Source organism: Petromyzon marinus, chromosome 54 (assembly GCF_048934315.1).
Source record: "Petromyzon marinus isolate PM22_M1 ecotype Great Lakes invasive population chromosome 54, UKy_Petmar_22M1.pri1.0, whole genome shotgun sequence".
Taxonomy (NCBI): domain Eukaryota; kingdom Metazoa; phylum Chordata; class Hyperoartia; order Petromyzontiformes; family Petromyzontidae; genus Petromyzon; species Petromyzon marinus.
The window spans coordinates 6,908,480-6,934,927 of NC_133720.1; the positions used below are offsets into that span (position 1 = coordinate 6,908,480).

General features: G+C 57.4%; 1 protein-coding gene across 2 annotated transcripts in view; it reads left to right on the top strand.

Moving 5' to 3' along the window:
• The window catches only part of LOC116954211 (uncharacterized), a 37,108-nt gene extending 13,365 nt beyond the window's left edge, over positions 1-23,743 (top strand). The window contains exons 2-8 of one of the 2 annotated variants that reach the window (XM_032974751.2): positions 151-321; positions 2,270-2,508; positions 3,025-3,479; positions 11,166-11,284; positions 15,308-16,896; positions 22,474-22,560; positions 23,531-23,741. In XM_032974751.2, the coding sequence (XP_032830642.2) occupies positions 151-321; positions 2,270-2,508; positions 3,025-3,479; positions 11,166-11,284; positions 15,308-16,896; positions 22,474-22,554 (2,654 nt within the window). In that variant the 3' untranslated portion in view covers positions 22,555-22,560; positions 23,531-23,741. Of the gene's footprint in view, positions 1-150; positions 322-2,269; positions 2,509-3,024; positions 3,480-11,165; positions 11,285-15,307; positions 16,897-22,473; positions 22,561-23,530 lie in introns of both variants that reach the window. The other variant, XM_076052143.1, reaches the window with a different exon arrangement.
• Positions 23,744-26,448: the final 2,705 nt, after the last annotated feature.

A 26,448-nucleotide genomic window follows, 5' to 3' on the forward strand; every position in this document is an offset into this window, starting at 1 on the left:
ACACTTCCAACTCGTGTGGTCACGGCCTTGCCGGCCGGCAAATAGTGAGTTGCCGTGCTCACTCACAGCACTTGCCTCGACACAGTGGGGTGGTGGTGGGGGGGGGAGCGTGGTGGCGAATCTTTTACCTTTACCTTTGTCTCCCTGCAGGCACCTACCAGGGCCAGTGGGTGAACGGGGAGCGCCATGGCTACGGGCTGCGGCAAAGCGTGCCGTACGGCATGGCGTCGGTGTACCGCGCGGCCCACCGCTCCTCCCTGCTCTCCATCCGTAGCGCCGGCGAGCAGAGCAACGGCACCGCCGAGCAGCCCCAGCCCAACGGTGAACGCACCGCCATCACCGTCACCGTCACTGCCGCCGCCACCACCACCGCCGCCGCCGTCACCATCACCACCACCATCACCGCCGTCGCCACCATCACCACCACCACAATCACCACCATCATCACCGCCGTCGCCACCATCACCACCATCACCGCCACCATCACCGCCACCACTAACGCTGCCACCATCACCACCGCCACCATTACCGCCACCATCATCACCACCACTCTCGCCGCCAACCATTGTCATCGTCATCACCGCCGCCACCATCACTGTTGCAACCATCACCACCACCACTCACCATCACCACCACCACCACTATCGCTGCCACCACCACTACCACCGCCGCAACCATCGCCATATCATCATCACCACCGCCACCACCATCACGATCACCACCAAAAGATAAAGATTCCCCGTGTAGCCTTCACAGACTGTTTGAGGCAAGTGCTGTTAGCGAGCACCTATGAAGGTCGGCATGGCACACGAGGGGGTGGGTGGCCAGCACCACACCCGGGCCGCCTTTTTTCTCCCAAGCGGAGATGTTTACACACCGCACCAGGTACTCATCTGAGGCTGAGCGTGGGTTTCCTCCCACATGTAAAGATGAATTGGCCAATAGCACCTTCGTATATAGAGGACCGCAGAGCTTGGGGCAATCGTTGGTGGCGCCGGCTCCTCGCTGCCTTCCGCTCCTCGTCTGTGGTTTCTCCTCCTGCTGCCTTCCGCGTCGTCGTCCTCCCTCTCCGATCTACGAGAGCGAGCGAACACTGCGTGGTGTTGGCGCATTGTTTTGAGTTGACGTGATAACGATGATTGTTATTATTAACCACCATCACCGCAACCATGACGTGATTCGCAAGAGGAGGCTGTTGTGTGCCGGCGTCACGGTCCACGTTTGCCAAATTTTGCAAAAGAATTTCACCGCGAATGACTCGATTGGGATCGCACGCGTGGCAGCAATTGTCACCCCCCGACTCTGAAAACTTGGCGGCCCTGTCATCACCTCCACCATCATCACTCTCACTGTCATCATCACCGCCACCACCATCATCATCACTCTCAACGTCATCATAATCACCTCCACCATCATCACTCTCACTGTCATCATCACTGCCACCGCCATCACCACGCTCAATGTTATGATCACCGCCACTATCACCAGCATCACCATCACCATTATTGCACTGTAATCATCACCGCCGTCACTATCATCAAAGCCATCCTCGGCTTTCTTAAGCTCATCAGCAGCAGCATCGCCATTACTGCCATTGCTGCCATTGCACTGTCATCACCACCGCCGTCATTGTCACGATTCAGAACTCATGGTGATGATGATGATAATGATGATTTTAAAAAGGATGCTGATGCGGAAATGACAATTGTTTAGATATGACGATGATTTAGTTATGATGATTATGATTGAGAAAAAAAGAGGTAATTGTGATGTTATTTTGCTGAAGAATGGGAGTTATCCGATAGCCCTGATGATTGTTATGATTACAGAATGACGGAAATTCATTAATCACGTGGCCCCACCCAAAAAAACATCTGTTACGAATCAATTGCCAAGAACATGACGATATAATAGCACCACCGACACCATCACCACCACCGCCAGAGACATAGATCCCTCATATAACCTTTAACAGACTTGGGGCAAGCGCTGTTAACGATTTGCAACTATGAAGGCCGGCACGGCACACGGGGGCAGTAGTGTGGCCAGCACCGCGCCGGGCCGCCTTTGTCTCCCAAGTGCCGGTGTTTTACGCACTCCGCCCCAGCTACTAATTTAAGGCTAAGTCGACCTAGTGGGGGGGGGGTGGGGAGGGTTGGGGGAGGGGGAGGCCGACGATCTGTGCCGGTCCCGCGAACGGGAAAACATCGGGGACCCGGGTCCGCTGGGGCTTCACGTCGCGCTAACCGCTGCACCGCCGCCCTCGCAGCCGCGCCCGGCGCCCCCGGCTTGCTGACGACCCGCGCCGGCTTCGCCCTCGCCGGCCTCGCCGCGGGCGCCAACGCCAAGCCCGAGAAGGCGGCCAAGAAGCGCGGCCTGTTCCGCAGCGGCTCGCTGCTCAGCGGGCTGAAGCTGCGCAAGTCGGACTCCAAGGCGTCGCTCTCGAGTCAGCTGAGCAAGCGCAGCTCCTTCCGCAGCGAGGCCGGCGACAGCCTCGCCGAGTCGGAGGTGAGGCCTCCCCCCCCTGCCGCCCCCCCCCCGCCGCCCCCCCCCCGCCGCCCCCCCCCCTGCCCCCGCCCCCCCCCGCGGTGGGGTGGTGGGGGTTGTCGCTCGTTGGGGTTGTGCGCCGGGTGCTCGTAAACTCAACTACAAATACTAGATTGGCGTGGCTGTGTTTCACTCCAGCGCTGTCCTCGAAACAGCCTGGTCCCTTCACCTGATGGAGGCCGCTTGTGTTGTGGCCGAAACGTCGTGATTTTTGTTGTTTTATTTTTTTACCTACGTGACTTTACCGAATAGAACCAAAGAGTATCAACTACAAATAATTTTACTTTTACTTACCAGGTGAAGGCCCGCTGAGCTGCATGACGAAGCGGCTTGTCGTGGCCCTTGAACCGTTTTCACCGTTGCCATCCAACGAGTCAACCTCCCGCTCTCTCCATGCGCACCACACCGCTCTCCACGCTCTCTCCACACTCTCCACCAACCCCGTCCCTCCGCACACACTCCCTCGCTCCGCCACAGATGAGCTTCGGCGACGTCGGCCGGGACTCGCCCGTCGCCGGCACGACCGCGGCGGCGACGACCGCCGCCGCCGGCGCCGGCTCGGCGGCGGCGGCGGACGAGGAGGAGGAGGCGGCGCGCCTGGACGACGCGTCGGCCACGGAGAGCTACGCGGGGGAGTGGCGCGGCGACCGTCGCTGCGGCTTCGGCGTGGCCGAGCGCTCCGACGGGCTGCGCTACGAGGGCGAGTGGCTGGACGACGAGCGCCACGGCTACGGGCGCACGACCGCGGCCGACGGGCGCGCCGAGGAGGGCAAGTACAAGCGCGGCGCCCTGCCCACGGGCGCCGGGGCCCGCCGGCGGGCGCTCATCCCGCTGCGCGCCGGCAAGGTGCGCGGCAAGGTGGAGCGAGCCGTCGAGGGCGCCAACCGGGCCGCCGCCATCGCGCGCCAGAAGGCCGACATCGCCGCGTCCAGGTGACGGTGGGGGGGGTGGGGGCCGTGGGGGTGCTGGGGGAGTGTGGAGGGTGGAGGTCGCTGTGGGGCGGTTGCGGGTGTCGTTGTCGTCATCGTCACCGTTGTTGTTGTTGTTGTTGTGCATCGCTTGGTGTTGACGAGATGTTAACTACCTCGCCTGGTGTACAGGAGGTCGCGGGTTCCATCCCAACCCTGGTGCCTGCTGCTGTATATTTGAAGTTTGGGTCTCTCTCTCTCCGTTGTCGCGTGGATTTTTGCCCACTCCACATTTATAATAATCAACGTCACCGCTACGAGTATTCGGCAGCGATACATTTCCACGTGGTGAGCCACTTCGTTGGGCTATCATTTGCGGTCAGTTTGCTTCTGAAAAAGAGCTACGTAGCCGAAATCAGTAATTATTATGGTGGCGGTGGTGGCAGTGATAGCTGTTATGCTGGTGGTGATTTTGATCATCGCCATCATTGTCAATACCACCAACACCACCAGCATCATCATCGCCATAATTGTTATTACCACCACCACCATGATCATCGTAAGTCTGGTCTGGTCGCGTCCCCGTGTCGCATTTCCCCCGGGCGTCTCCTCTCGGCCCAGGGGTATGGGCTTGAGGGGAAGGTGTTGATCCTCCCAGCGCGCGTTTCAGCGTCCGCAAATAATCGCCGGGGACAGCGGAACTCCCCCCCCAGCCCCCACCCCCCCCAGCCCCCTACCTCCCCCGCGTGGGGGGTTGGGGGGGAAGGCTGCCCCCTCGCCGGGGCATCGTCGAGGAATTCCGTGCCCATGGCCCCACTCCGTGCAGAGTTTTGTTGGCGGCGTTTCCCCGGTCGGTTCGTCCGTGCCATCACGCTCGGCCCTCCCTCCCTCCCTCTGTCCGTCCATCTTTTAATTTCCCTTCTCGCCTGTCCGTCTGATTTGTCGGTACATCCACCCGTTCATCTATTAGTCCGCGTGTCTGTCCGTCCGTTCATCGGTTAATTTCTTTATCCCGCTGTCTCTGTCAACACAACCATCTATCCATCCGCATGACCCTCCGTCTGTCCGTCCATCTGTTCATTGATCTATCTGTCCCTCTATTCATGAGTTTATACATCCATCTATACATATATACGTATCGTCCCTCCATATCTCCACCCACCCACCCACCCAAACCCACGCTCCGAAACTCACGCACCCAAACCCACCCACCCTCACCCACCCACCCCAACCCACCCACCCCACCAACATCCACCCACGCACCTAAACCCACCCACCCCACCCACCCAAACCCACCCACCCCAACCCACCCACCAAAACACAAACCCACAAACCCACCCACCCAAACCCACCCACCCAAACCCACCCATACAAAACCCACCCACCAAAACCCATCCACCGAAACCCACCCACCCAAACCCAAACCCACCCATGAAAAACCCACCCACCCAAACTCACCCACCCAACCAAACTCACCCACCCACCCAAACTCACCCACCCAACCAAACTCACCCCACCCACCCAAACTCACCCCACCCCACCCACCCACTTATGAACTTGCGACAAAACACACTGCATGCGTTGTGCTCTTTTTGGGGCGGTGCCCGGGGGAGAATTGCCCCCTTTGGCCCCCACCCCCCGACCCCGCCCCCCGCCCCCCTCGGGGCTGCCCCTGGGCTCCTGAGGGCGCCTGCCCACCGGCTGCCCACCGGCTGTGGTGCTGCGACACGACGGGGGACCCCGAGCAGAGCGTTACGAAGTGTTGGCCGGGCTCGGGATCCCGGAATCCCGGCTGGGGGTGGCCGGATCAGCGGCCACAGCTGAGCCAGCCCCCACCCCCTTCCCCCCACGTGTCCTCAACTCACATTGGAGTGTGACGGGGGGGGGGGGGGTGGTGGTGTGGCTGTGTGAGCTGTAGGACGTAGAGGGAAGGTGGGGACGTACAGGATGGTGTCTAGCGATGCAGTGATGAGTAGCGTGTGTGTTGTAGAGGTGTAGTGTGGGTGTGAGTAATGTGTGTGGTGTAGAGGTGTAGTGTGAGTAGTGTGTGTGGTGTAGTGTGGGTGTGAGTAGTGTGTGTGGTGTAGAGGTGTAGTGTGAGTAGTGTGTGTGTTGTAGAGGTGTAGTGTGGGTGTGAGTAGTGTGTGTTGTAGAGGTGTAGTGTGGGTGTGAGTAGTGTGTGTAGTGTGGGTGTGAGTAGTGTGTGTGTTGTAGAGGTGTAGTGTGGGTGTGAGTAGTGTGTGTGGTGTAGAGGTGTAGTGTGAGTAGTGTGTGTGGTGTAGTGTGGGTGTGAGTAGTGTGTGTGGTGTAGAGGTGTAGTGTGAGTAGTGTGTGTGTTGTAGAGGTGTAGTGTGGGTGTGAGTAGTGTGTGTTGTAGAGGTGTAGTGTGGGTGTGAGTAGTGTGTGTAGTGTGGGTGTGAGTAGTGTGTGTGTTGTAGAGGTGTAGTGTGGGTGTGAGTAGTGTGTGTGGTGTAGAGGTGTAGTGTGAGTAGTGTGTGTGGTGTAGTGTGGGTGTGACTAGTGTGTGTGGTGTAGAGGTGTAGTGTGGGTGTGAGTAGTGTGTGTGCTGTAGAGGTGTAGTGTGAGTAGTGTGTGTGGTGTAGTGTGGGTGTGAGTAGTGTGTGTGGTGTAGAGGTGTAGTGTGGGTGTGAGTAGTGTGTGTGTTGTAGAGGTGTAGTGTGAGTAGTGTGTGTGTTGTAGAGGTGTAGTGTGAGTGTGAGTAGTGTGTGTGGTGTAAAGGTGTAGTGTGAGTAGTGTGTGTGGTGTAGTGTGAGTGTGAGTAGCGTGTGTGGTGTAGTGTTGGTGTGAGTAGTGTGTATGGTGTAGAGGTGTAGTGTGAGTGTGAGTAGTGTGTGTGTTGTAGAGGTGTAGTGTGGGTGTGTGTGTGGTGTAGTGGTGTAGTGTGAGTAGTGTGTGTGGTGTAGAGGTGTAGTGTGAGTGTGAGTAGTGTGTGTGGTATAGTGGTGTAGTGTGAGTAGTGTGTGTGTTGTAGAAGTGTAGTGTGAGTAGTGTGTGTGGTGTAGTGGTGTAGTGTGAGTGTGAGTAGTGTGTGTGGTGTAGTGTGAGTAGTGTGTGTGGTGTAGAGGTGTAGTGTGAGTAGTGTGTGTGGTGTAGAGGTGTAGTGTGAGTGTGAGTAGTGTGTGTGGTGTAGTGGTGTAGTGTGGGTGTGAGTAGTGTGTGTGGTGTAGTGGTGTAGTGTGAGTAGTGTGTAGTGTGTGTGGTGTAGAGGTGTAGTGTGATTAGTGTGTGTGGTGTAGAGGTGTAGTGTGAGTGTGAGTACCGTGTGTGGTGTAGTGTGAGTGTGAGTAGCGTGTGTAGTGTGAGTAGTGTGTGTGGTGTAGTGGTGTAGTGTGGGTGTGAGTAATGTGTGTGGTGTAGTGTGGGTGTGAGTAGTGTGTGGTGTAGTGTGGGTGTGAGTAGTGTGTGTGTTGTAGAGGTGTAGTGTGGGTGTGAGTAATGTGTGTGGTGTAGTGTGGGTGTGAGTAGTGTGTGTTGTAGAGGTGTAGTGTGGGTGTGAGTAGTGTGTGTGGTGTGGGTGTGAGTAGTGTGTGTTGTAGAGGTGTAGTGTGAGTAGTGTGGGTGTGAGTAGTGTGTGTAGTGTGGGTGTGAGTAGTGTGTGTTGTAGAGGTGTAGTGTGGGTGTGAGTAGTGTGTGTGGTGTGGGTGTGAGTAGTGTGTGTTGTAGAGGTGTAGTGTGGGTGTGAGTAGTGTGTGTGGTGTAGAGGTGTAGTGTGAGTAGTGTGTGTGGTGTAGTGTGGGTGTGAGTAGTGTGTGTGGTGTAGAGGTGTAGTGTGAGTAGTGTGTGTGTTGTAGAGGTGTAGTGTGGGTGTGAGTAGTGTGTGTTGTAGAGGTGTAGTGTGGGTGTGAGTAGTGTGTGTAGTGTGGGTGTGAGTAGTGTGTGTGTTGTAGAGGTGTAGTGTGGGTGTGAGTAGTGTGTGTGGTGTAGAGGTGTAGTGTGAGTAGTGTGTGTGGTGTAGTGTGGGTGTGACTAGTGTGTGTGGTGTAGAGGTGTAGTGTGGGTGTGAGTAGTGTGTGTGCTGTAGAGGTGTAGTGTGAGTAGTGTGTGTGGTGTAGTGTGGGTGTGAGTAGTGTGTGTGGTGTAGAGGTGTAGTGTGAGTAGTGTGTGTGGTGTAGTGTGGGTGTGACTAGTGTGTGTGGTGTAGAGGTGTAGTGTGGGTGTGAGTAGTGTGTGTGTTGTAGAGGTGTAGTGTGAGTAGTGTGTGTGTTGTAGAGGTGTAGTGTGAGTGTGAGTAGTGTGTGTGGTGTAAAGGTGTAGTGTGAGTAGTGTGTGTGGTGTAGTGTGAGTGTGAGTAGCGTGTGTGGTGTAGTGTTGGTGTGAGTAGTGTGTATGGTGTAGAGGTGTAGTGTGAGTGTGAGTAGTGTGTGTGTTGTAGAGGTGTAGTGTGGGTGTGTGTGTGGTGTAGTGGTGTAGTGTGAGTAGTGTGTGTGGTGTAGAGGTGTAGTGTGAGTGTGAGTAGTGTGTGTGGTATAGTGGTGTAGTGTGAGTAGTGTGTGTGTTGTAGAAGTGTAGTGTGAGTAGTGTGTGTGGTGTAGTGGTGTAGTGTGAGTGTGAGTAGTGTGTGTGGTGTAGTGTGAGTAGTGTGTGTGGTGTAGAGGTGTAGTGTGAGTAGTGTGTGTGGTGTAGAGGTGTAGTGTGAGTGTGAGTAGTGTGTGTGGTGTAGTGGTGTAGTGTGGGTGTGAGTAGTGTGTGTGGTGTAGTGGTGTAGTGTGAGTAGTGTGTAGTGTGTGTGGTGTAGAGGTGTAGTGTGATTAGTGTGTGTGGTGTAGAGGTGTAGTGTGAGTGTGAGTACCGTGTGTGGTGTAGTGTGAGTGTGAGTAGCGTGTGTAGTGTGAGTAGTGTGTGTGGTGTAGTGGTGTAGTGTGGGTGTGAGTAGTGTGTGTGGGGTAGAGGTGTAGTGTGGGTGTGAGCAGTGTGTGTGGGGTAGTGGTGTATTGTGAGTGTGAGTAGTGTGTGGTGTAGAGGTGTAGTGTGAGTGTGAGTAGTGTGTGTGGTGTAGAGGGGTAGTGTGGGTGTGGAGTAGTGTGTGGTGTAGAGGTGTAGTGTGAGTAGTGTGTGTGGTGTAGTGTGAGTGTGAGTAGTGTGTGTGGTGTAGAGGTATAGTGTGGGTGTGAGTAGTGTGTGTGGTGTAGAGGTGTAGTGTGAGTGTGAGTAGTGTGTGTGGTGTAGAGGTATAGTGTGGGTGTGAGTAGTGTGTGTGGTGTAGAGGTGTAGTGTGAGTAGCGTGTGTGGTCTAGTGTGAGTGTGAGTAGCGTGTGTAGTGTGAGTAGTGTGTTTGGTGTAGTGGTGTAGTGTGAGTAGTGTGTGTGGTGTAGTGTGGGTGTGAGTAGTGTGTGTGGTGTAGAGGTGTAGTGTGGGTGTGAGCAGTGTGTGTGGTGTAGTGGTGTAGTGTGAGTGTGAGTAGTGTGTGTGGTGTAGTGTGGGTGTGAGTAGTGTGTGTGGTGTAGTGTGGGTGTGAGTAGTGTGTGTGGTGTAGAGTTGTAGTGTGGATGTGAGTAGTGTGTGTGGTGTAGTGTGGGTGTGAGTAGTGTGTGTGGTGTAGAGGTGTAGTGTGGGTGTGAGTAGTGTGTGGGGTGTAGTGTGGGTTTGAGTCGTGTGTGTGGTGTAGAGGTGTAGTGTGGGTGTGAGTAGTGTGTGTGGTGTAGTGTGGGTGTGAGTAGTGTGTGTGGTGTAGTGTGGGTGTGAGTAGTGTGTGTGGTGTAGAGGTGTAGTGTGGGTGTGAGTAGTGTGTGTGGTGTAGTGTGGGTTTGAGTAGTGTGTGTGGTGTAGAGGTGTAGTGTGAGTGTGAGTAGTGTAGAGGTGTAGTGTGGGTGTGAGTAGTGTGTGTGGTGTAGAGGTGTAGTGTGAGTGTGAGTAGTGTGTGTGGTGTAGAGGTGTAGTGTGAGTAGTGTGTGTGGTGTAGAGGTGTAGTGTGGGTGTGAGTAGTGTGTGTGGTGTAGTGGTGTAGTGTGAGTAGTGTGTGTGGTGTAGAGGTGTAGTGTGAGTGTGAGTAGTGTGTGTGGTGTAGAGGTGTAGTGTGAGTAGTGTGTGTGGTGTAGTGTGGGTGTGATTAGTGTGTGTGGTGTAGAGGTGTAGTGTTGGTGTGAGTAGCGTGTGTGGTGTAGAGGTGTAGTGTGGGTAGTGTGTGTGGTGTAGAGGTGTAGTGTGGGTGTGGTGTAGTGTGGGTGTGAGTAGTGTGTGTGGTGAGTGTGAGTAGTGTGTGTGGTGTAGTGGTGTAGTGTGAGTGTGAGTAGTGTGTGTGGTGTAGAGGTGTAGTGGTGTAGAGGTGTAGTGTGTGTGGTGTAGTGTGTGTGAGTAGTGTGTGGTGTAGAGGTGTAATGGGTGTATGGGTGTGGTGTAGTGTGTATGAGTAGTGTGTGGTGTAGAGGTGTAGTGGTGTAGTGTGAGTAGTGTGTGTGGTATAGAGGTGTAGTGTGGGTGTGAGTAGTGTGAGTAGTGTGTGTAGTGTGTGTGGTGTAGTGTGAGTAGTGTGTGTGGTGTAGAGGTGTAGTATGTGTGGTGTAGTGTGAGTAGCGTGTGTGGTGTAGTGTGAGTGAGTAGTGTGTGTGGTGTAGAGGTGTAGTGTGGGTGTGAGTAGTGTGAGTAGTGTGTGTAGTGTGTGTGGTGTAGTGTGAGTAGTGTGTGTGGTGTAGAGGTGTAGTATGTGTGGTGTAGTGTGAGTAGCGTGTGTGGTGTAGTGTGAGTGAGTAGTGTGTGTGGTGTAGAGGTGTAGTGTGTGTGGTGTAGAGGTGTAGTGTGGGTGTGGTGTAGTGTGTGAGGTGTAGTGTGAGTGAGTAGTGTGTGTGTTGTAGAGGTGTAGTGGTGTAGTATGAGTGTGAGTAGTGTGTGTGTGGTGTAGTGTGGGTGTGAGTAGTGTGTGTGGTGTAGAGGTGTAGTGTGGGTGTGGTGTAGTGTGTGTGAGTAGTGTGTGTTGTAGAGGTGTAGTGTGTGTGAGTAATGTGTGTGGTGTAGAGGTGTAGTGTGGGTGTGGTGTAGTGTGCGTGTTGTAGAGGTGTAGTGTGTGTGAGTAGTGTGTGGTGTAGTGTGTGTAGTGTGTGTGTTGTAGAGGTGTAGTATGAGTGAGTAGTGTGTGTGTTGTAGAGGTGTAGTGTGAGTGAGTAGTGTGTGGTGTAGAGGTGTAATGGGTATATGGGTGTGGTGTAGTGTGTGTGGTGTAGGTGTAGTGTGTGTGAGTAGTGTGTGTGTTGTAGAGGTGTAGTGTGAGTGTGTAGTGTGTGTGGTGTAGAGGTGTAGGCTGCTGGGTCCTCCTGGTGGTAGCGGCTGTGTCGCGGTGTAGTGGCGGTGTTAAGCGGTGAATTCACCGTAGCCATTGACACCGATCTCAGCGTGATCACGAAGTTACAGCCGCATCAACCAGATAACAATGGGGGTGGAGTGGTGGCGCAGTGGTTAGCACACCGCGACGCGAACCTGGCGAGCCGAGTTCGACTCCCGGCCCGACGCGGCTCTGCGCGTGTCGTTCCGGGACTAGCGCTCACACCTAAAACGCGCGCCGCGTGTTCATTGCGTGTTGGTCGCGTGTTGATCGGATTTTCGTCATGCGTTAGTTGCGTGTCGGTGGTGTGTCGGTCGCGTGTCGGTCGCGTGTCCGTCACGTGTCGGTCGCGTCTTCATCACGTGTCCCGTCATGCATCGGTCGCGTGTCGGTCGCGTGTCCGTCACGTGTCGGTCGGGCGTCGGTCGCGTGTGCAGGGCCGGGCACGCGCGGAGCAAGGCGGAAGCCGCCGACTCGGCGGGCGAGGTGGCGCAGGAGGAGGCGAGGACGGCGCGTGGCATCGCCAAGGAGCTCTCGCCGTCCTTCCACCAGCCCGGTGCGTGGTGACAAAGACAAAGGTTCCCCCGCCCACCCTCCACACCGTAGCCTCTAACAGACTGTTGGGGCAAGTGCTGCTGCTGGCGAGCGGTGCCCACGAGGGTCCGCGGGCGCACGAGGCGCGTGGTGCGGCCAACGCCGCCAACGCCGCCACGCTCGGCCGCCTTTGTCTCTCCCCACCCCACCCCCCCTGCCCGCCCCCCCCCCCAGTGCACCCAGGTACTCGTTCGTTTAAGGCCGAGTCGACCTAGTTTAGGGGACCGGTTCGGATAATCGTCAGTGTTGTTGGCCGAGAGACAAAGATCCCCCGCGTAGCCTTAACAGACTGTTGGGGCAAGTGCTGTTAGCGAGCAGCAGCGCCCACGTAGGCCGATAAACGTGCACGCACACACACACACACGCATGCACACACACACGCACGCACACACACGCACACACACACACACGCACGCACACACACGCACACACACACGCACGCACACACACACGCACGCACACGCACACACGCACGCACACGCACACACGCACACACACGCACACGCACGCACACGCGTGTGCCTCGCGTGTTAATGCTGCCTTAGCGAGGATCACGAACATTAATCCCGCGACGCGTCTCCCATCATCCAATATCTCCGCAGTCGTAATCGTCGGCGGTGGGGGCCGGTGGCGCGGTGGCGCGTTACGTAATCGCTAACGGGAATAAATAAGTCGATAATGGGGTAGGGGGGGCGGTGGCGGGGGATTGGGGGGGGGGTATGAAAAGTGGCGCTACGGAGCGCCGAGAGAGTGGCCGCCGCCGATGTCTTATTGGCCGTCGAGACGAGAGAGAGGAAAAAAAAGCGCACGATTTAAACTTTTATTTTTTGACTTAAAACTTTCGTGACTGCAGGAATTCATATTCTGCGGTTCTTTCCGTAAAGTCACGTAGATGGAAAAAATAATGACAATAAAATAATGCGAAATAAAAATGAGGCGAATAAAAAATATCACGACGTTCCGATCGCAACACAAGCGGTCGTCATCGGGAACGATGACGACCGCTTGATTTGTATTTTTTATTATTTTATTGTTATTATTTTTTCTATCCACGTCACTTTACCGAAAGAACCATAGAATATTTAAACTTTAATTTTTTTTACTTTACCAGGTAAGGGCTCTCCCCCCCCCTCCCGCTGATCTACGGAGCTCTTTTATTCTCAGAGGCGACGAAGTATCGTCGTGTGGAAATGTATCAGCAGTGGACAAATGCTCTGACCGGTGCGCCAATGACTCTGCTAGACGACAAAGATCCCCCGTCTAGCCTTAACAGACTGATGGGGCAAGTGCTGTGAGCGTGGCCAGCACCACGCCCAGACACACTATTCTTTACTGCTATTTTTTATTTGCCAGATAAGGCCCCACTGAGGTATGCGACCTGGCCACAAACGATAGCCCATCATCACGTGGACATTTACAGCAGCCGAATACTCTTTAACGCACGTCGTTGACTCTAAATGTGGAGGGAGAAACCGGAGGTCCCGGAGAAAAATCCACGCGACCACGGGGACAGACATGAAGACACGCAAACTCAAAAAATATACAGCAGCAGCAGCAGGCGTCAGTGTTGGGATCGAACCCACGACCTCCTGTATACCAGGCGAGGTAGTGAACATCTCCTAGCCACCGTGATGATGATGAGAGAGAGAGACACGCACACTCCAAATATACAGCAGCAGGCGTCAGTGTTGGGATCGAACCCACGACCTCCTGTATACCAGGCGAGGTAGTGAACATCTCCTAGCCACCGTGTTACCCACGGTGGCTTGGGTAAACGGACGCGTCGTGGCTGAGAAGGGATGTTGACCAGCGGATGAGACTGGGTGCTGGAACGGCAGCCAACGGACGGAGCCGCGAGCCCGGGGAGATGCAGCGACGCGGATCGCCACGCTCGGGGGGAGGCCTTCGTCCAGCTGTGGATAGACCTTGGCCGCTGACGATGACGCTGCCGATGACGACGATTCGCGCTGTCGTTTTCGCGCGCTCAGCGCGGGGTGAAGGAAGTCCTCCGTTTCGGAACGCTCCCAGGGGGGGGGGCGGTGCATCGCCCGCCCCCCCCCCCCCGCGTCATAGAGAAAGAACGGCCCACGGAAGTGGATTTCACAGAACAACATCTGAGATACCTTCAAGGCGGGGGGGGGGGGGGTGGGGGCATGGTTTGGGGGCACGCGAGGCACTTTCCCACGCGGCGTGAGGAACGTCTGTCGCGCGGCGGCGAAAGCTGAACTTAATTATTTTATTTGCTCGCTAAACTTTTTGGAATGTTTCTTGCCAAATTAGGGCGCAAAGCCACATTTAGCGGAGTGAGGTCTTTTTTTTATCTCGTGCAGTCGTCAGAGCCTGGGTTAAGAGCGTCAACTCCGACTGGACGCCTGTGAAAAAGAGCTTCACAGCTCATCGGATTTTTGCTTCCCAGTGAGAGATTTGTTCATTCCGATTCTGAACTCGCCACGCTTGAGAATCCGGTTCAACCCCCGGCGCTGGAAAGCTCGGGTTGGGAGCCAGGATCCCGGCGGTATTGGCTCGGAGCTGCCCGGCAAAAACCTTGAATCGAACCGCCACCCACACACCACATACACCGTCACAATCTACACCACACACACCATACACACCACACACACACACCGTCACAATCTACCCCACACACACCACACACACCGTCACAATCTATACCACACACACCGTCACAATCTACACCACACACACCACACACACCACATACACCGTCACAATCTACACCACACACACCACACACACCGTCACAATCTACACCACCCACCGCACACACTGCCACAATCCACCCACCACACACACAATGATATCCACACATCAAACACATCACCATCGCACTCTTCACTTCACACGCACATCATGACATTTTCACGTCACAAAGACAAAGATCCACCGTGTAGCCTTCACAGACTTTCGGGGCAAGTGATGTTAGCGAGTGGCACCTCTGAAGGCCGGCACGGAACTCTACGAGGCGGGAGATCAGCACCACACCCGACCGCCTTTGTCTCCCTAGTTGTAACGTAATTTTACGCACCGCACCAGGTACTCATTTGAAGCTGAGTCGACCTAGGGGAGCCCCAGGACCGGTTCAGATAATCGTCGCCAGTGTTGGTGGTCGCGAGCGGGAATCGAACCCGGGTCGCCCGGTTCGCAGCGCCGCGTGCCAACCCCGTACCACTCCCGCTCCCTGCATCGCGCACACACACACACACGCACGCACGTGCCATGACATCCACGTATCACAGCTGACTGGAACGCCACGGCCTGGCCCCTCCCGGTGGTGGCGGTGGCGGCTGCGGTGGCGGTGGGGGGAGAGCGTGCCGCGGGAATGCATGCCGTTCTATCAATACCCACTGCCCATATCGGAGAGAGCCGAGTGTTCCTCCTCCTCCTCCTCCCCGGTGATTTAACGCCGAACGGCACCTGTTCCGCAGAGATGGGCGAAGGATCGACGCGGCTCCAAACTCAACGCGCGCGTGCGTGTGCGTGGGAGTGTGTACGCGTGTGTGTTGAACTTCGTTCGCGCTGTAACGTAGCCAACCGTGCTGAATCGCAGTTGTCAAGACATGTGTTTTGAATCTGGATCTAAAAGTACGTAGAGAGCCATGCACTCTATACGTAGATACCCATCGACTCTATACATGGAGACCCATAGATTCTATACATACAGACCCATGGACTCTATGCATTGAAACCCATAGACTCTACACATAGATACCAATAGACTCTATACATACAGACCCATGGACTCTATACATTGAGACCCATAAACTGACATCGAGAACAAATTGTTCAATTGGGATGTCACTCGCGCACTCAACGAGCAGTAACATGGCCCTCTCCTGCGAAAACCCTGGCGGCATCCTCCTGAAAAAGACCAACCCTCTAGACTTGGCGAGGCTTGCGTGGGTAAACAAGCGGAACAACAACAACAACAACCCCCCCCAATCTCCCCGTCACCCCACCCCCCCAGGCCTCGAGTACCAGCGGCAGAAGTCGGCACGCGAGGCCGCGGGCGAGGAGCACAAGTACCGCGGCTCCGACGAGCCCATCGACCGCTACAGCCCCGAGCTCTACCACGGCGGCGACGACGGCACGGCCCGCTCCACGCCGCGCTCCTCCAGCCCTCCGCCGAGCCCCGGCGGCGGCGGCGGCGGCGGCGGCGGGCTGCAGCTCCGCGGGGGGAACCCGGCGCCGTTCGTCACGCGGTCCAGCCCCGAGCTGCGGCACTGCGGCGCCGCGGCGGCGTCGGGCGCCGCGGGCGATGGCCAACGCGGCCGTGGAGCGGCGGGGAACAACGGGGAGACGGGAGCCGGCGCCGATCGGGCGGACCGCCGCGCCGCCGCGGAGGCGCCGGCGGACGAGCGGAAGCGGCGCGCCGACGGCGACATCGGCGCAGGGGTCGCGCCGTCGCCCGGCGGCGGCGGCGGCGGCGTGACGGCGGCGACGGGGGTCGTGACCCCTAACCCGGCGAGCGGGAGCCGCCACTCGAGCAGCTACGAGCTGCAGATGCGGCCGCTGGAGCCGGTGGCGGGGGGGGCGGCGGCGTCGGCCACGGGGGCGGCAGCGGCGCGGAGGGCCGAGAGGGACGGGAACTATCCAGCGGCGGAGGAGGAAGAGGAGGAAGGTGGCGAGCAGCCGCAGCGGCAGTATCAGCAGCAGCAGCAGCACGAGTCGGCGGACTACATCTCGTACTACCACGACTACCCGGTGAACACGCGCGTGTCCATCATCAGCGACGGCGCCTTCGACTTCGTGCCCGCGACGCCGACGCTGTCGCCGGCCGAGAAGGCGTTCTTCGATCGCGGCGACGTGCCGAAGGAGGAGGAGAGGGAGGAGGAGGACGAGGAGGTGGAGCTGCTGCTGCGGCAGACGGAGGATGCGACGGTGGCAGCGGAGGTTCAGACGAGGGAGAAGAAGAAGAAGAAGAAAGAGGAGGAGCTGGAGGAGGAGGAGGAGGAGGAGCGTGACACTGAAGCCGGTTTTGACGACGGACGAGTGCCCGGAGGAAAGAAGCGCGTGGCGTCAGGAGAGCATGGGGCGGAGGCGGAGGAGGAGGTGGAGGATTGGGAAGTCCTGGAAGAGGAGGAGGAAGGAGAGGAGGAGGAGGAGGACGTCGGGCGACAGAGGCGGGAGCGCCGGGGGCAGACGAGGGGCGACGAAGGGGACGTGGCGGGGGCCATCAAATCGGAGCGGGAGTTTGACGACGAGCCGCAGTTCCGGTTCACGTTCCCGGAACCGGAGCCGGCACGGCCGGCCCATTCGGGGCCTCCGCGGTGCGGCGCCGAGGAGTCCCCCGAGGCGTCGCGCCGGCCTCCCGCTCGGCAAAACCCAGAGCCGGAGTCGCCGCCGGCACGATCGCGGGAATCGAAACCGCGGCCGGAGTCGCCGGCGAGGCCCCGCGGGGCGTCGCCGCGTGACCCCGCCGCGGAGGAGGAGCAGGAGGAGCGGAAGGAGGGCAAGGAGGGGCCCGAGCGGAGGAAGAGGCCGTCGGTGTCCAAGGCGGCGAAACCGAAAGTGGAGGTCATCGAGGAGGTCATCCGCGTGCGAGACAGAACACCGGTGAGTGGTGGTGGCGGTGGTGGCTGTGGTGGCTGCGGTGGTAGTGGAAAAGTAATGGAGAAACGGGAGCAAAGAGCAAGGAGAGGTGAGGAGAGGGATGAGGATGAGGAGGCTGCTGTGTCAGGGCCTCCACGCTGCTGCTGCTGCTGCACGGAGGAGCGGCGTCTGTTTTCACAGTGGGCGGGGAGAGGGGTTCAGAGTGGGAGTGGCCACAAGAGAAGCCACGTGATGTACCGGAGGCTTGAGCTGGTTTCGACAGACAGAGTTTTACAGATGAGAGGGGGTAGGCATTCAGAGTGGGGGCGGTCACAACAGAAAGTGACGTGCGACTCGTGGGAGGCTTGAGCTCGTTTTGAGAGAGGGATGACGACGACAGTGCCCCAAAAATTTACATCAACACCCCCCACCCACCCACCCAAACTCTCTCTTGCCAAGCGCTTACGACAACAGCCTTTCTTCTCGATTCAAGAGACGCACCCGTTACAACTTCGACAACAGTGCTGCCCGTTGGCGGCCGGCCGTGCGTGTGTCCATCGACTTGCGATCGTGGCGAAGGAGGTGTGGGTGGGGGGGGGTGGCGGTGGCAGTGGGGGGGGAGGAGGGGGTCACGGGGCGGGTCGTGGCGCGACCTGCCGCCGATCTGACCACCGCGAAAGATGTGGAGAGAGGTGGAGAGAGAAAGATAGAGGGAGAGAGCGCGGTGGAGATAGAGGGCGAGAGGTGGAGATAGAGGGAGAGGAGAGGATATTAATGTTTGTATAAAAAAACAAAAAATGTTATCGCTGAAGCCAGCAGGGTTTTACGTGTCGGTGTTGGCGCCACCACCGCCGCTTACTCGGCGCGCGCCGGCCGGCAAACGGGCACCCCGGCCACACCGCGACAGTGCCGCGGATCCCCAACGGTCGGCGCGGCACCGCGAGCTTTGCCGCACAGGGGGATTCGCCCCGGTCGATTCGATCGCCTGGCACGGCAGTTGGAACGGGGGGCACCGGCTGCTGCCAACACCGCCGCCACTACCAACAAAACAAAGATCCTTCCCCCCCCCCCCCCCCCGTGTAGCCTTAACAGACTGTTGGGGCAAGTGCCTTTAGCGAGCAGCACCTATGAAGGCCGGCACGGCGCACCTGGGGGTGGGTGGTGCTGTTTTTCGCGCACCGCGCCACATGCGCACGCACACGCGTGTGTTCACAACACACGCGTGTGCTCACAACACGCGTGTGCTCACAACACGTGCACGCCCGCAACCCACACTCCGTGTAACCCGCGTCGCCCTTGCAAAAGAGGCCATGTTGCTGCGTGTCCCTCCACGGGGTGACGTCATCTCCTGGTTAAATAAAGAAGACTGACTGCCTGACATACACAAAGATCCCCCGTATAGCCTCAACAGACTTTTGGGGCAAGTGCCGTTAGCGAGCAGCACCCACGAAGGCCGGCACGGCACACACGAGGGGCGTGGGTGGACAACACCACGCCCGGCCGCCTTTGTCTCCCCAGTGGCGACGTTTACACAGCGCACGAGGTACTCATTTGAGGCTGAGTCGACCCAGGGGAGGCCCAGAACCGGTTCAGATAATCGTCACCGGTGTTGGTGGCCGTGAGCGGGAATCGAACTCGGGCCGCCGAGTTGGTAGCGGAGAGCGCTAACCGCTGCGCCGCCGTTCCCCACAAACCATGTACACAAAGACAAAGATCCACCCCCCCCCCCCCCCGTATAGCCTTGATAGCCCCTTGGGGCAAGTGCAGTTAGCGAGCACCTATTTACACACGCGCTCACGCACACGCACACACACGCACACACTTCTCTCGGCAGTCGTTTTATTTCGGTCGCGAGTGCTTACGCGTGCACAAGATCTCGGAGCGCCACTTTAAATGTGGAGGTCAAATTTCCGCTTATTTATGGATCCTTGCGAATGTGGGACAACTGCCGCTTGCGGTGGCGCCGGGCGAGGGGGGAGGAGCGAGTGAGAGAGAGAGAGATGTGTAGGCGGGGGGGGGGTTGCGGAGAGAGAGAGATAGCAAGAAACGGAGAGAGAGGGAGATAGCGAGAGAGAGAGAGAGTAGATAGATAGCGAGAAGGGGGGAAAAAAACGGCGAAACGAGTGACAAATACTCAAGGTCAGGAGTATCACCGGGAGATCGATGAGAGTTGAAGGCCATCGCCAACTAAAAAATGCGCAGGGTCAGGAGGTCGACGAGAGGTCAGGGCCGTCGCCAGCAAAAAAAATACGCAGGGTCAAGAGGTCGACGAGAGGTCAGGGCCGTCGCCAGCAAAAAAAATACGCAGGGTCAAGAGGTCGACGAGAGGTCAGGGCCGTCGCCGGAAATTCTCACAGCGCAAACAGGCCGCCACGAGCCACGGCGCCGCTGTGCTTCTTCACGGACGGGCACAGTCGGCGGTGGTTTCAGAGCAAGATGGGTTGGGGGGGGGTGGGACGTTGCGATGTTGCCGCGTGGATTCTTCTGCCGCCGTTGCTGCCAAACGTCCGCAGCGAGGGGGGTGGTGGTGGGGGTTGGGGGTGATGCCGGTGCTGATGTGGGTTTTTTTGTTGCCAAATTTTGCGGTGAAATTATTTATTTTTTTGTTTTCAAATCCGGACCGTGACGCCCTCGGCACACCTGCTCGTAGCCTGGCTGCTTTTCAGACGTGGCGGGGATCTCTCACGTCCACTGCAAGTCAGGCGGTGCACGGTGTTTTTACGGTTCATACGCCCGCAGTATGAACTCAAAAAAACTGTTCCTATTTTAACCGGGTAAAACCTCACTGAGCTACAGAGCTCTTTTGCAGAAGAGACCTGGCCGCAAATGATAGCCCGACTAGAAGCGGCTTATCAATATCACGTGGAAATGTATAGAAGCCAGATACTCTAAATGCTACCACGGGAAGCAGGGGCGGAGCCAGGATCTTGACTTTGGGGGGGCTGACTTCAATATTCTGAGATATCCAGTGTTCATGTTTTCCAATGGGCGCCACAAATGTGTAAAACAAATTTTATTGGATTTGAACGTGGAGTTTATTAATAGGTCGGAGCCGCTGATGTGGCTAATAATTTCGATAAGTTCGAAAGGCTGCCGCTCAAGCAGCCTGCAGGGCAGCACGAGGTGGCAGCCTGCAGGGCAGCACGAGGTGGCAGCGCAAGGTGGCAGCCTGCAGGGCAGCACAAGGTGGCAGCACAAGGTGGCAGCCTGCAGGGCAGCACAAGGTGGCAGCCTGCAGGGCAGCACAAAGTGGCAGCCTGCAGCATTTTGCAGCAGCCGGATATCCGGTTATTCCGATTACCGACTTTGCCAAAAATTCAGGGGGGCTAAGCCCCCCCCAGCCCCCCCCCCCCCCCCCGTGGTTCCGCCCCTGACGAGGAGAAAGACTTGCAAACTGCAAATATACAGGTGCCAGGGTCGGATCCAACCCACGACCTCCTGTATACCTCCAAGGTCCGGTTTTACTATCTCATCGCCAGTGAATCTGTGGGTGAGTTGGGCGAGTGAGTAGAATCGGTATGTGATTGGATGGGTGAGTAAATGAGTGGGTAAGTGAATAGGTGGGTGGGTAGGTGAGTAACTATTTAGGTGTGTGAGTAGATGTGTGTGTGTGAGTGGATGAGTAGGCGGGGGAATGGGTTCGTAAGTGAATAGGTAGGTGTGAGTCGGTAGGTTAGTGAGGTGAGTAATTTGCTTAGTGGGTGACGACGCAGTTTGGTAGTTGCATGAAAGGGTGAGTAGGTGAGTGTAGTGGTCGGCGCGCTGCGCTACGTACCCGGCGACCCGAGTTCGATTCCCGCTCGCGGCCAACACCAGTGATAGCGATTATCTGAACCGGTCCTGGGCCTCCCTTAGGTCGAGCATCTGGTGCGGAGTGTAAACGTCGCCACTGGGGAGACAAAGGCGGCCGGGCGTGGTGTTGTCCACCCACACCCTTCGTGTGTGCCGTGCCGGCCTTCATAGGTGCTCACTAACAGCACTTGCCCCAACAGTCTGTTAAGGCGAGTGTATGAATAGCGAGTGGGTGGGCGAGTGTGTGAATAGTGAGTGGGTGAGTGAGTGTGTGAATAGCGAGTGGGTGGGCGAGTGTGTGAATAGCGAGTGGGTGGGCGAGTGTGTGAATAGTGAGTGGGTGGGTTAGCGAGTGGGTGGGTTAGCGAGTGGGTGGGCGAATGTGTGAATGGCGAGTGTGTGAATAGCGAGTGGGTGGGTTAGCGAGTGGGTGGGCGAGTGTGTGAATAGCGAGTGGGTGGGTGGGTTGTCGAGTTGGTTGATGAGTCGCTTCCCTCCTCCCCTTCCCTTGGCTCGCTCCCTCCCGCTCTCCGTAATATTGCCGAGATGTTTATTCCCAGATGTTCGATCCGCGACGGGCACATTCCGCTTATCCCGTCGTCGTCGTCGCAGTCGGCGGCGGTGTTGTTGCCGTTTCTCGCCGGGTTGTTTTTTTTTTTTACCGCAGCTGTCTCCCCCTCCCGGTCGCGTTGCTTCAGCAAATTCTCGACCCCTTCCCTTAATCCATGCCCATGCGCTCCTAGAGTTTCACACGGACCACCAACACATGGTGCCTTATCGAAGGGGCCGCTGCTGCCGCTGCTGCCGCTGCTGCTGGCCCCACAGTGCTTCGAGCAGTTGACACGCCGCAATCCGGAGGTCACCGGTTGGATGCGACCTCCCAGCGTGGCGCTTGAAATTACCGTGGTGGGGGGGGGGGGACAATAGGGTGCCACGGTTAACTCCCTCGCCCGGTATGCAGGAAGTCGTGGGTTCGATCCCGACCCTGACACTTGCTGCTGTATATTTGGAGTTTGCGTGTCTCTCTCTCATCATCATCATCATCACGGTAGCTAGGAGATGTTAACTCCCTTGCCTGGTATGCAGGAGGTCGTGGGTTCGATCCCGTCTCTGATGTATATTTGTATATTTGGAGTTTGCGTGTCTCACTTCTTTTTCAGAAGCGACCTGGCTATCGGCAAGTTACAGCTCAACCAAGGTGGTTTACCATCGCGTGGAAATTTCTAGCGGCCCGAATACTCTTAAACACGCGATGTTGACTCTAAATGCAGAGGGGGAGAGAGAGACACGCAGATGCCTAATATACAGCAGCAGGCGTCAGGGTCAGGATTGAACCCACGACCTCCCGTATACCGAGCGAGGTAGTTAACATCTCGCAACCGCAGCGCCCCCGTTCTGCTCGTGCCGCATAGGGTCAGCTTCCAGCAGGAGGTCCCCTAGTGCTGTGGACGCTGCGTCAATTGTGCGGTATGATTGCCAGTCGTGTTGCGCAGCGTTAATGCCCGTCTGTGTGTGTCTCCCCCATGTGTCCGTGTGTCTCTCTGTGTCTCCCCCATGTGTCCGTGTGTCTCTCTGTGTCTCCGTGTGTCTCTCTGTGTCTCCCCCATGTGTCCGTGTGTCTCTCTGTGTCTCCGTGTGACTCCGTGTGTCTCCGCGTGTCTGTACCTCCACGTGTCTGTGTCAACATGTGTCTCCGTGCAACACCGCGTGTCTCTGTGTCTCTGTCTGCCTCCGTGTGTCTGTGCCTCTGCGCGTCCCCGCGTGTCCGTCCCCTTGTGTCTGCCTCCGCGTGTCTCCCTTGCACTTCAGGAGCAGAAGGCCATCCTGACGTCCATGCTGGTGCTGCTCTTCATCGGCCTCTCCGTTCTCTTCGCTCACGTCTTCAGCTGAAGAGCGGTGAGCTGCAGCCGCCGCTGCTGCCGCAGCTACTGCTACCACTGCTGCCGCTGCTGTTGCTACTTCTGCTGCCGCTACTTCTGCTGCCGCTGCTGCTGCCACTGCTGCTACTTCTGCTGCTGCCGCTGCTGCTGTTGCTGCTGTTGCTACTTCTGCTGCTGCAGCTGTTGCTGCTGCTGCTTCTGCAGCTGCTGCTGCTACTTCTGCTGCAGCTGCTGCCCGCCTCCTTCATCTGCATACTATCGAGGCTCCTGAGAATGACGACATCTTGACATCGTCATCATCGCATTCTTTATCACCGTCGGCCCAGTAGTGCAGCACGGCTCTTACGGGGTGATTTTTAGGTTTTCAACTCAACTGAAAGCGCCCCCCCCCCCTCCTCCCAGCACTGTTGAGCAAATCGTGGGACGTCATCATAATTAAGACTCTATATTTATTCATACTGGGGGAATCCGATGAGCCGTGAAGCTCTTTTTCACCGATGTCCGGTCGTGATAATCATTGAGTATGTGCGGCGTTGGCGCTGTCGGAGGAAGTTTCACGGACACTGCCTGGCGGTAGATTCACAGAGGTGGGCAGTGATGATGCTGATGCTGCTGAGTGGTTTGCAAGGTAAACGTTTCAGCATTGTGGATGTTTGGCCAACGTCGGCTACGGTGTGAGTGAGCGTGTTTAGCTACGGGAGGGAAACGGGAGAACCCAGACGTAAACCCACGCAGAAGCGGGGGGGGGGGGGGAGAATTGACAAACTCCGCTCAGTCACACATTCACACACTCACAACACTCTCACACTCTCACCCCTGCAGAAGCAGGAGGAGAATATTTGTACAAACTGCACTCAATCCCACACTCGCCCAATAACAATACTCTACAGCACGACGGACAGACAGGTAGAGACAGATCCGTTCTCTCACACCTTGTACCCCCCCCGCCCCCCGCTCTCTCCGTCTGTCTCTTGTCCCCTACACAGAGAGGTCACGGGAGACGGCACGGCAGGGGAGGGGGAGGGAGGGAGGAGGGGGGGTGATCCGGCGCACGGAAGGAGGGCGAGAAGATTTTGTTGTTGTTGTCGTCGTCGTCGTCACGAGCTGGCGTTGCTTTGAAGATGAAACGGAGGAATTGAAAAACGCCACGACCACCGGTCTGAGAGGGGTGGCGGTGGGCGGTGGGCGGGGGGCGGGGGGGGGCTGGAAGTGGCGGGGGGACGGCCAATTGGGGTCACTCGCCAGAGACTCCACACCGAAGTAAACAAAATCAGAACTCTTCCATTTGGGGCACCGGGGGGGGGGGGGGGGGCGCCTTTTTGCCGGTGGCGCCGCGCGACCTTCGACCCCCGCGCCGTTGCCCGGCGCAGCGCACGGCCGCCGAGCTTCGCTTGGTTTGCGGGAGCGCGAGCCCGATGAGACCGCGCGGGTCTCGCGGATAGACAAGCAGACGGACGGACGGACGGGGAGATGGGCGGACGGACGGACGAGCGGGTGGACGGGCAGAGAGATGAGAGGGGCAGACGAGACACAGGCGAAGCAGATGAGCGGACAGGCGAGCGGGGGATATTCATGATGAAGGGGTTGGTTTTTTGGGGGGTTTAGACAAGCAGGCAGGCAGACGGACAAGAGAGCAGACACGCAGACAGAGACGCAGACAGACAGACACGCAGACAGACACGCAGACAGAGACGCAGACAGACAGACACGCAGACAAACACAAGCATGTTGCAGTATTTCGCTTCGCCGAAGGCTGAACTTGTAATTGTTCTGTGACACAACAAAATATATAATGAACCTGAATGCCTGATTTTTATTATTTTATCGTTTAGCGTGGAGGGGGGGGGGGGTTTGTGGGGGTGGTTGGTGGTGGGAGGGACTGCTGGGGGGAGGTGAGCGAAGAGCAAAGGGTGGGGCGGTCGGGTGGGTGGGGGTAGTAGGGTGGAGGGGGGGTAGTGGGGTGGAGGGGGGGTAGTGGGGTGGAGGGGGGGGGTGGCGGCCTTTGATAATTTCCAATGCCGGGAAGGAACGAGGGAAGACGCGAGGGGACGTTGGAGCGAAACGAAGCAAAAAAAATGAATCTCCGTCTCGCGAGTGTCCACGCGCTGCCGGCGGCGGCGGCAAACCGGGCACCGCGGCACGGGGAAAAGAAACGGATTGTTCGGCAAGTGATTTGGTTAAGGTGGTTGCGTGGTTGTGGCAGGCGGGGAGCTGTGGCGGTGACGCTGCGGTGAAGGTGGTGGCGCGGCTGTGGCAGGCGGTGACGGTTCGGTGAAGGTGGTGGTGCGGCGGTGGCGGTGCGGTGACGGTGCGGTGACGGTTCGGTGAAGGCGGTGGCGCGGCCGTGGCAGCCCGGCGTGGGCTGCCTCGCGGCCACGGTTCGCGTTCGTGCGAGGGGGGTTGGCCCGATCCGGCGTTTCCTACGGCCACAGGGACGAGACCCGGGCGCCGCCGATGCACGTTTCTGGTCACGTCCGGCCCCGGCTCGGCTCGCTTCCTGCTCCCGGCGCCGCTTCAGAGAGCCGCCAGGGGCGTCTGTGGGGCCCGGCCCCTCCACTACTGGGCAGCCGGAGGCAGTCGCACTCCCAGCAGCAGCAGCAGCAGCGGACGGCAGAGGAGCGACGCTCGCAACAACGAGCGGAGTGCCGGAGGAGGTGGGGGGGCGCTAAAAATGCAGCGAGTTGGCGCAGTAGGGGGCACAGAGGTGTTGCATCTTTCTTTTTTTTATTTGACCAGGTAAACCCCCACGGAGCTCTGATGCTCTTTTTCAGAAGTGACTTGGCGCATCACAAATGATAGCTCTACGAAGTGGATTATCGCGTGGACATTTAAAGCAGCCGAATACTGTAAACGCGTGACGTTGGTTCTAAATGCGGAGGGACAAACCGGATGACCCAGAGAAAAATTAACGCGACCACAGGGAGAGAGAGACACGCAAACTCCAAATATACAGCAGCAGGCGTCAGGGTCGGGATCGAACCCGCGACCTCCTGTATATCAGGCGAGGTGTTTAACATCTCCTAGCCACCGTGATGATGATGAGAGAGAGAGACACGCAAACTCCAAATATACAGCAGCGGGCGTCAGGGTCAGGATCGTACCCACGACCTCCTGTACACCAGGCGAGGTAGTTAACATCTCCTAGCCGCCGCCAGTGATCTCAGTCGGTCAACACACGGCACCAGCTGGGGTCCGTCCCGTGACCCCCTCTGTCAGGGGCGAGCCTTCGACGCTTCACGTGGCCTCGGCGTGCACCTGGCCTGGCACAGGCGCCGTGGCGGTGTCACAGCCGCTTGGTGGCGAATGTCGATGGCTGCTGCTGCTGCTGCTGCCGCCGCTGTTGTCGTGTGTAGGTGGGTGGCTTGGGCCGTAGTCAGACGGCGTTTTGCGTATGGATCGAGGGCCCGGGGAATGTCGTGAAGCGGGCGACGAAGAGGAGTTCAATAATAGGGTGTTTTCCCCGTTTTTTCTGGCAACAAAACTGAAACCTCCTTACAAGGTTCATCTGGTCGAGCACCAATTGGGTCGAGGCTCAAAAGAAAGCCGTCCCTTGGTGTGGACCAATCAGTTTCAAGGACAATGCATGATATATTATCAGAGTGTGTTTTTTGTTTGCATTTTGACTGCAGGTATTGTGGTTAATGCAGACATGAATCCTTGTAAAAAGGTTTCAGTTTTGTTGCCAGAAAAATGGGGAAAAACCCTTATTATTACATTTTGGTACTGGCAAAGGAGGTCTAATGATGAAGAGGAGTTCATCAGCCCCTTTCCGCTCCTCCTCCTCGGCTCTTATTGGAATCTCAAATTGCGATGATCCGTCTTCTCCTTCTTGGACGTATGTTGGCTTCCGAGGTTTGTGTCTAAACATTGTTGGGGGGGTGGTGGTGGGGTGGTCGGGGTTTTA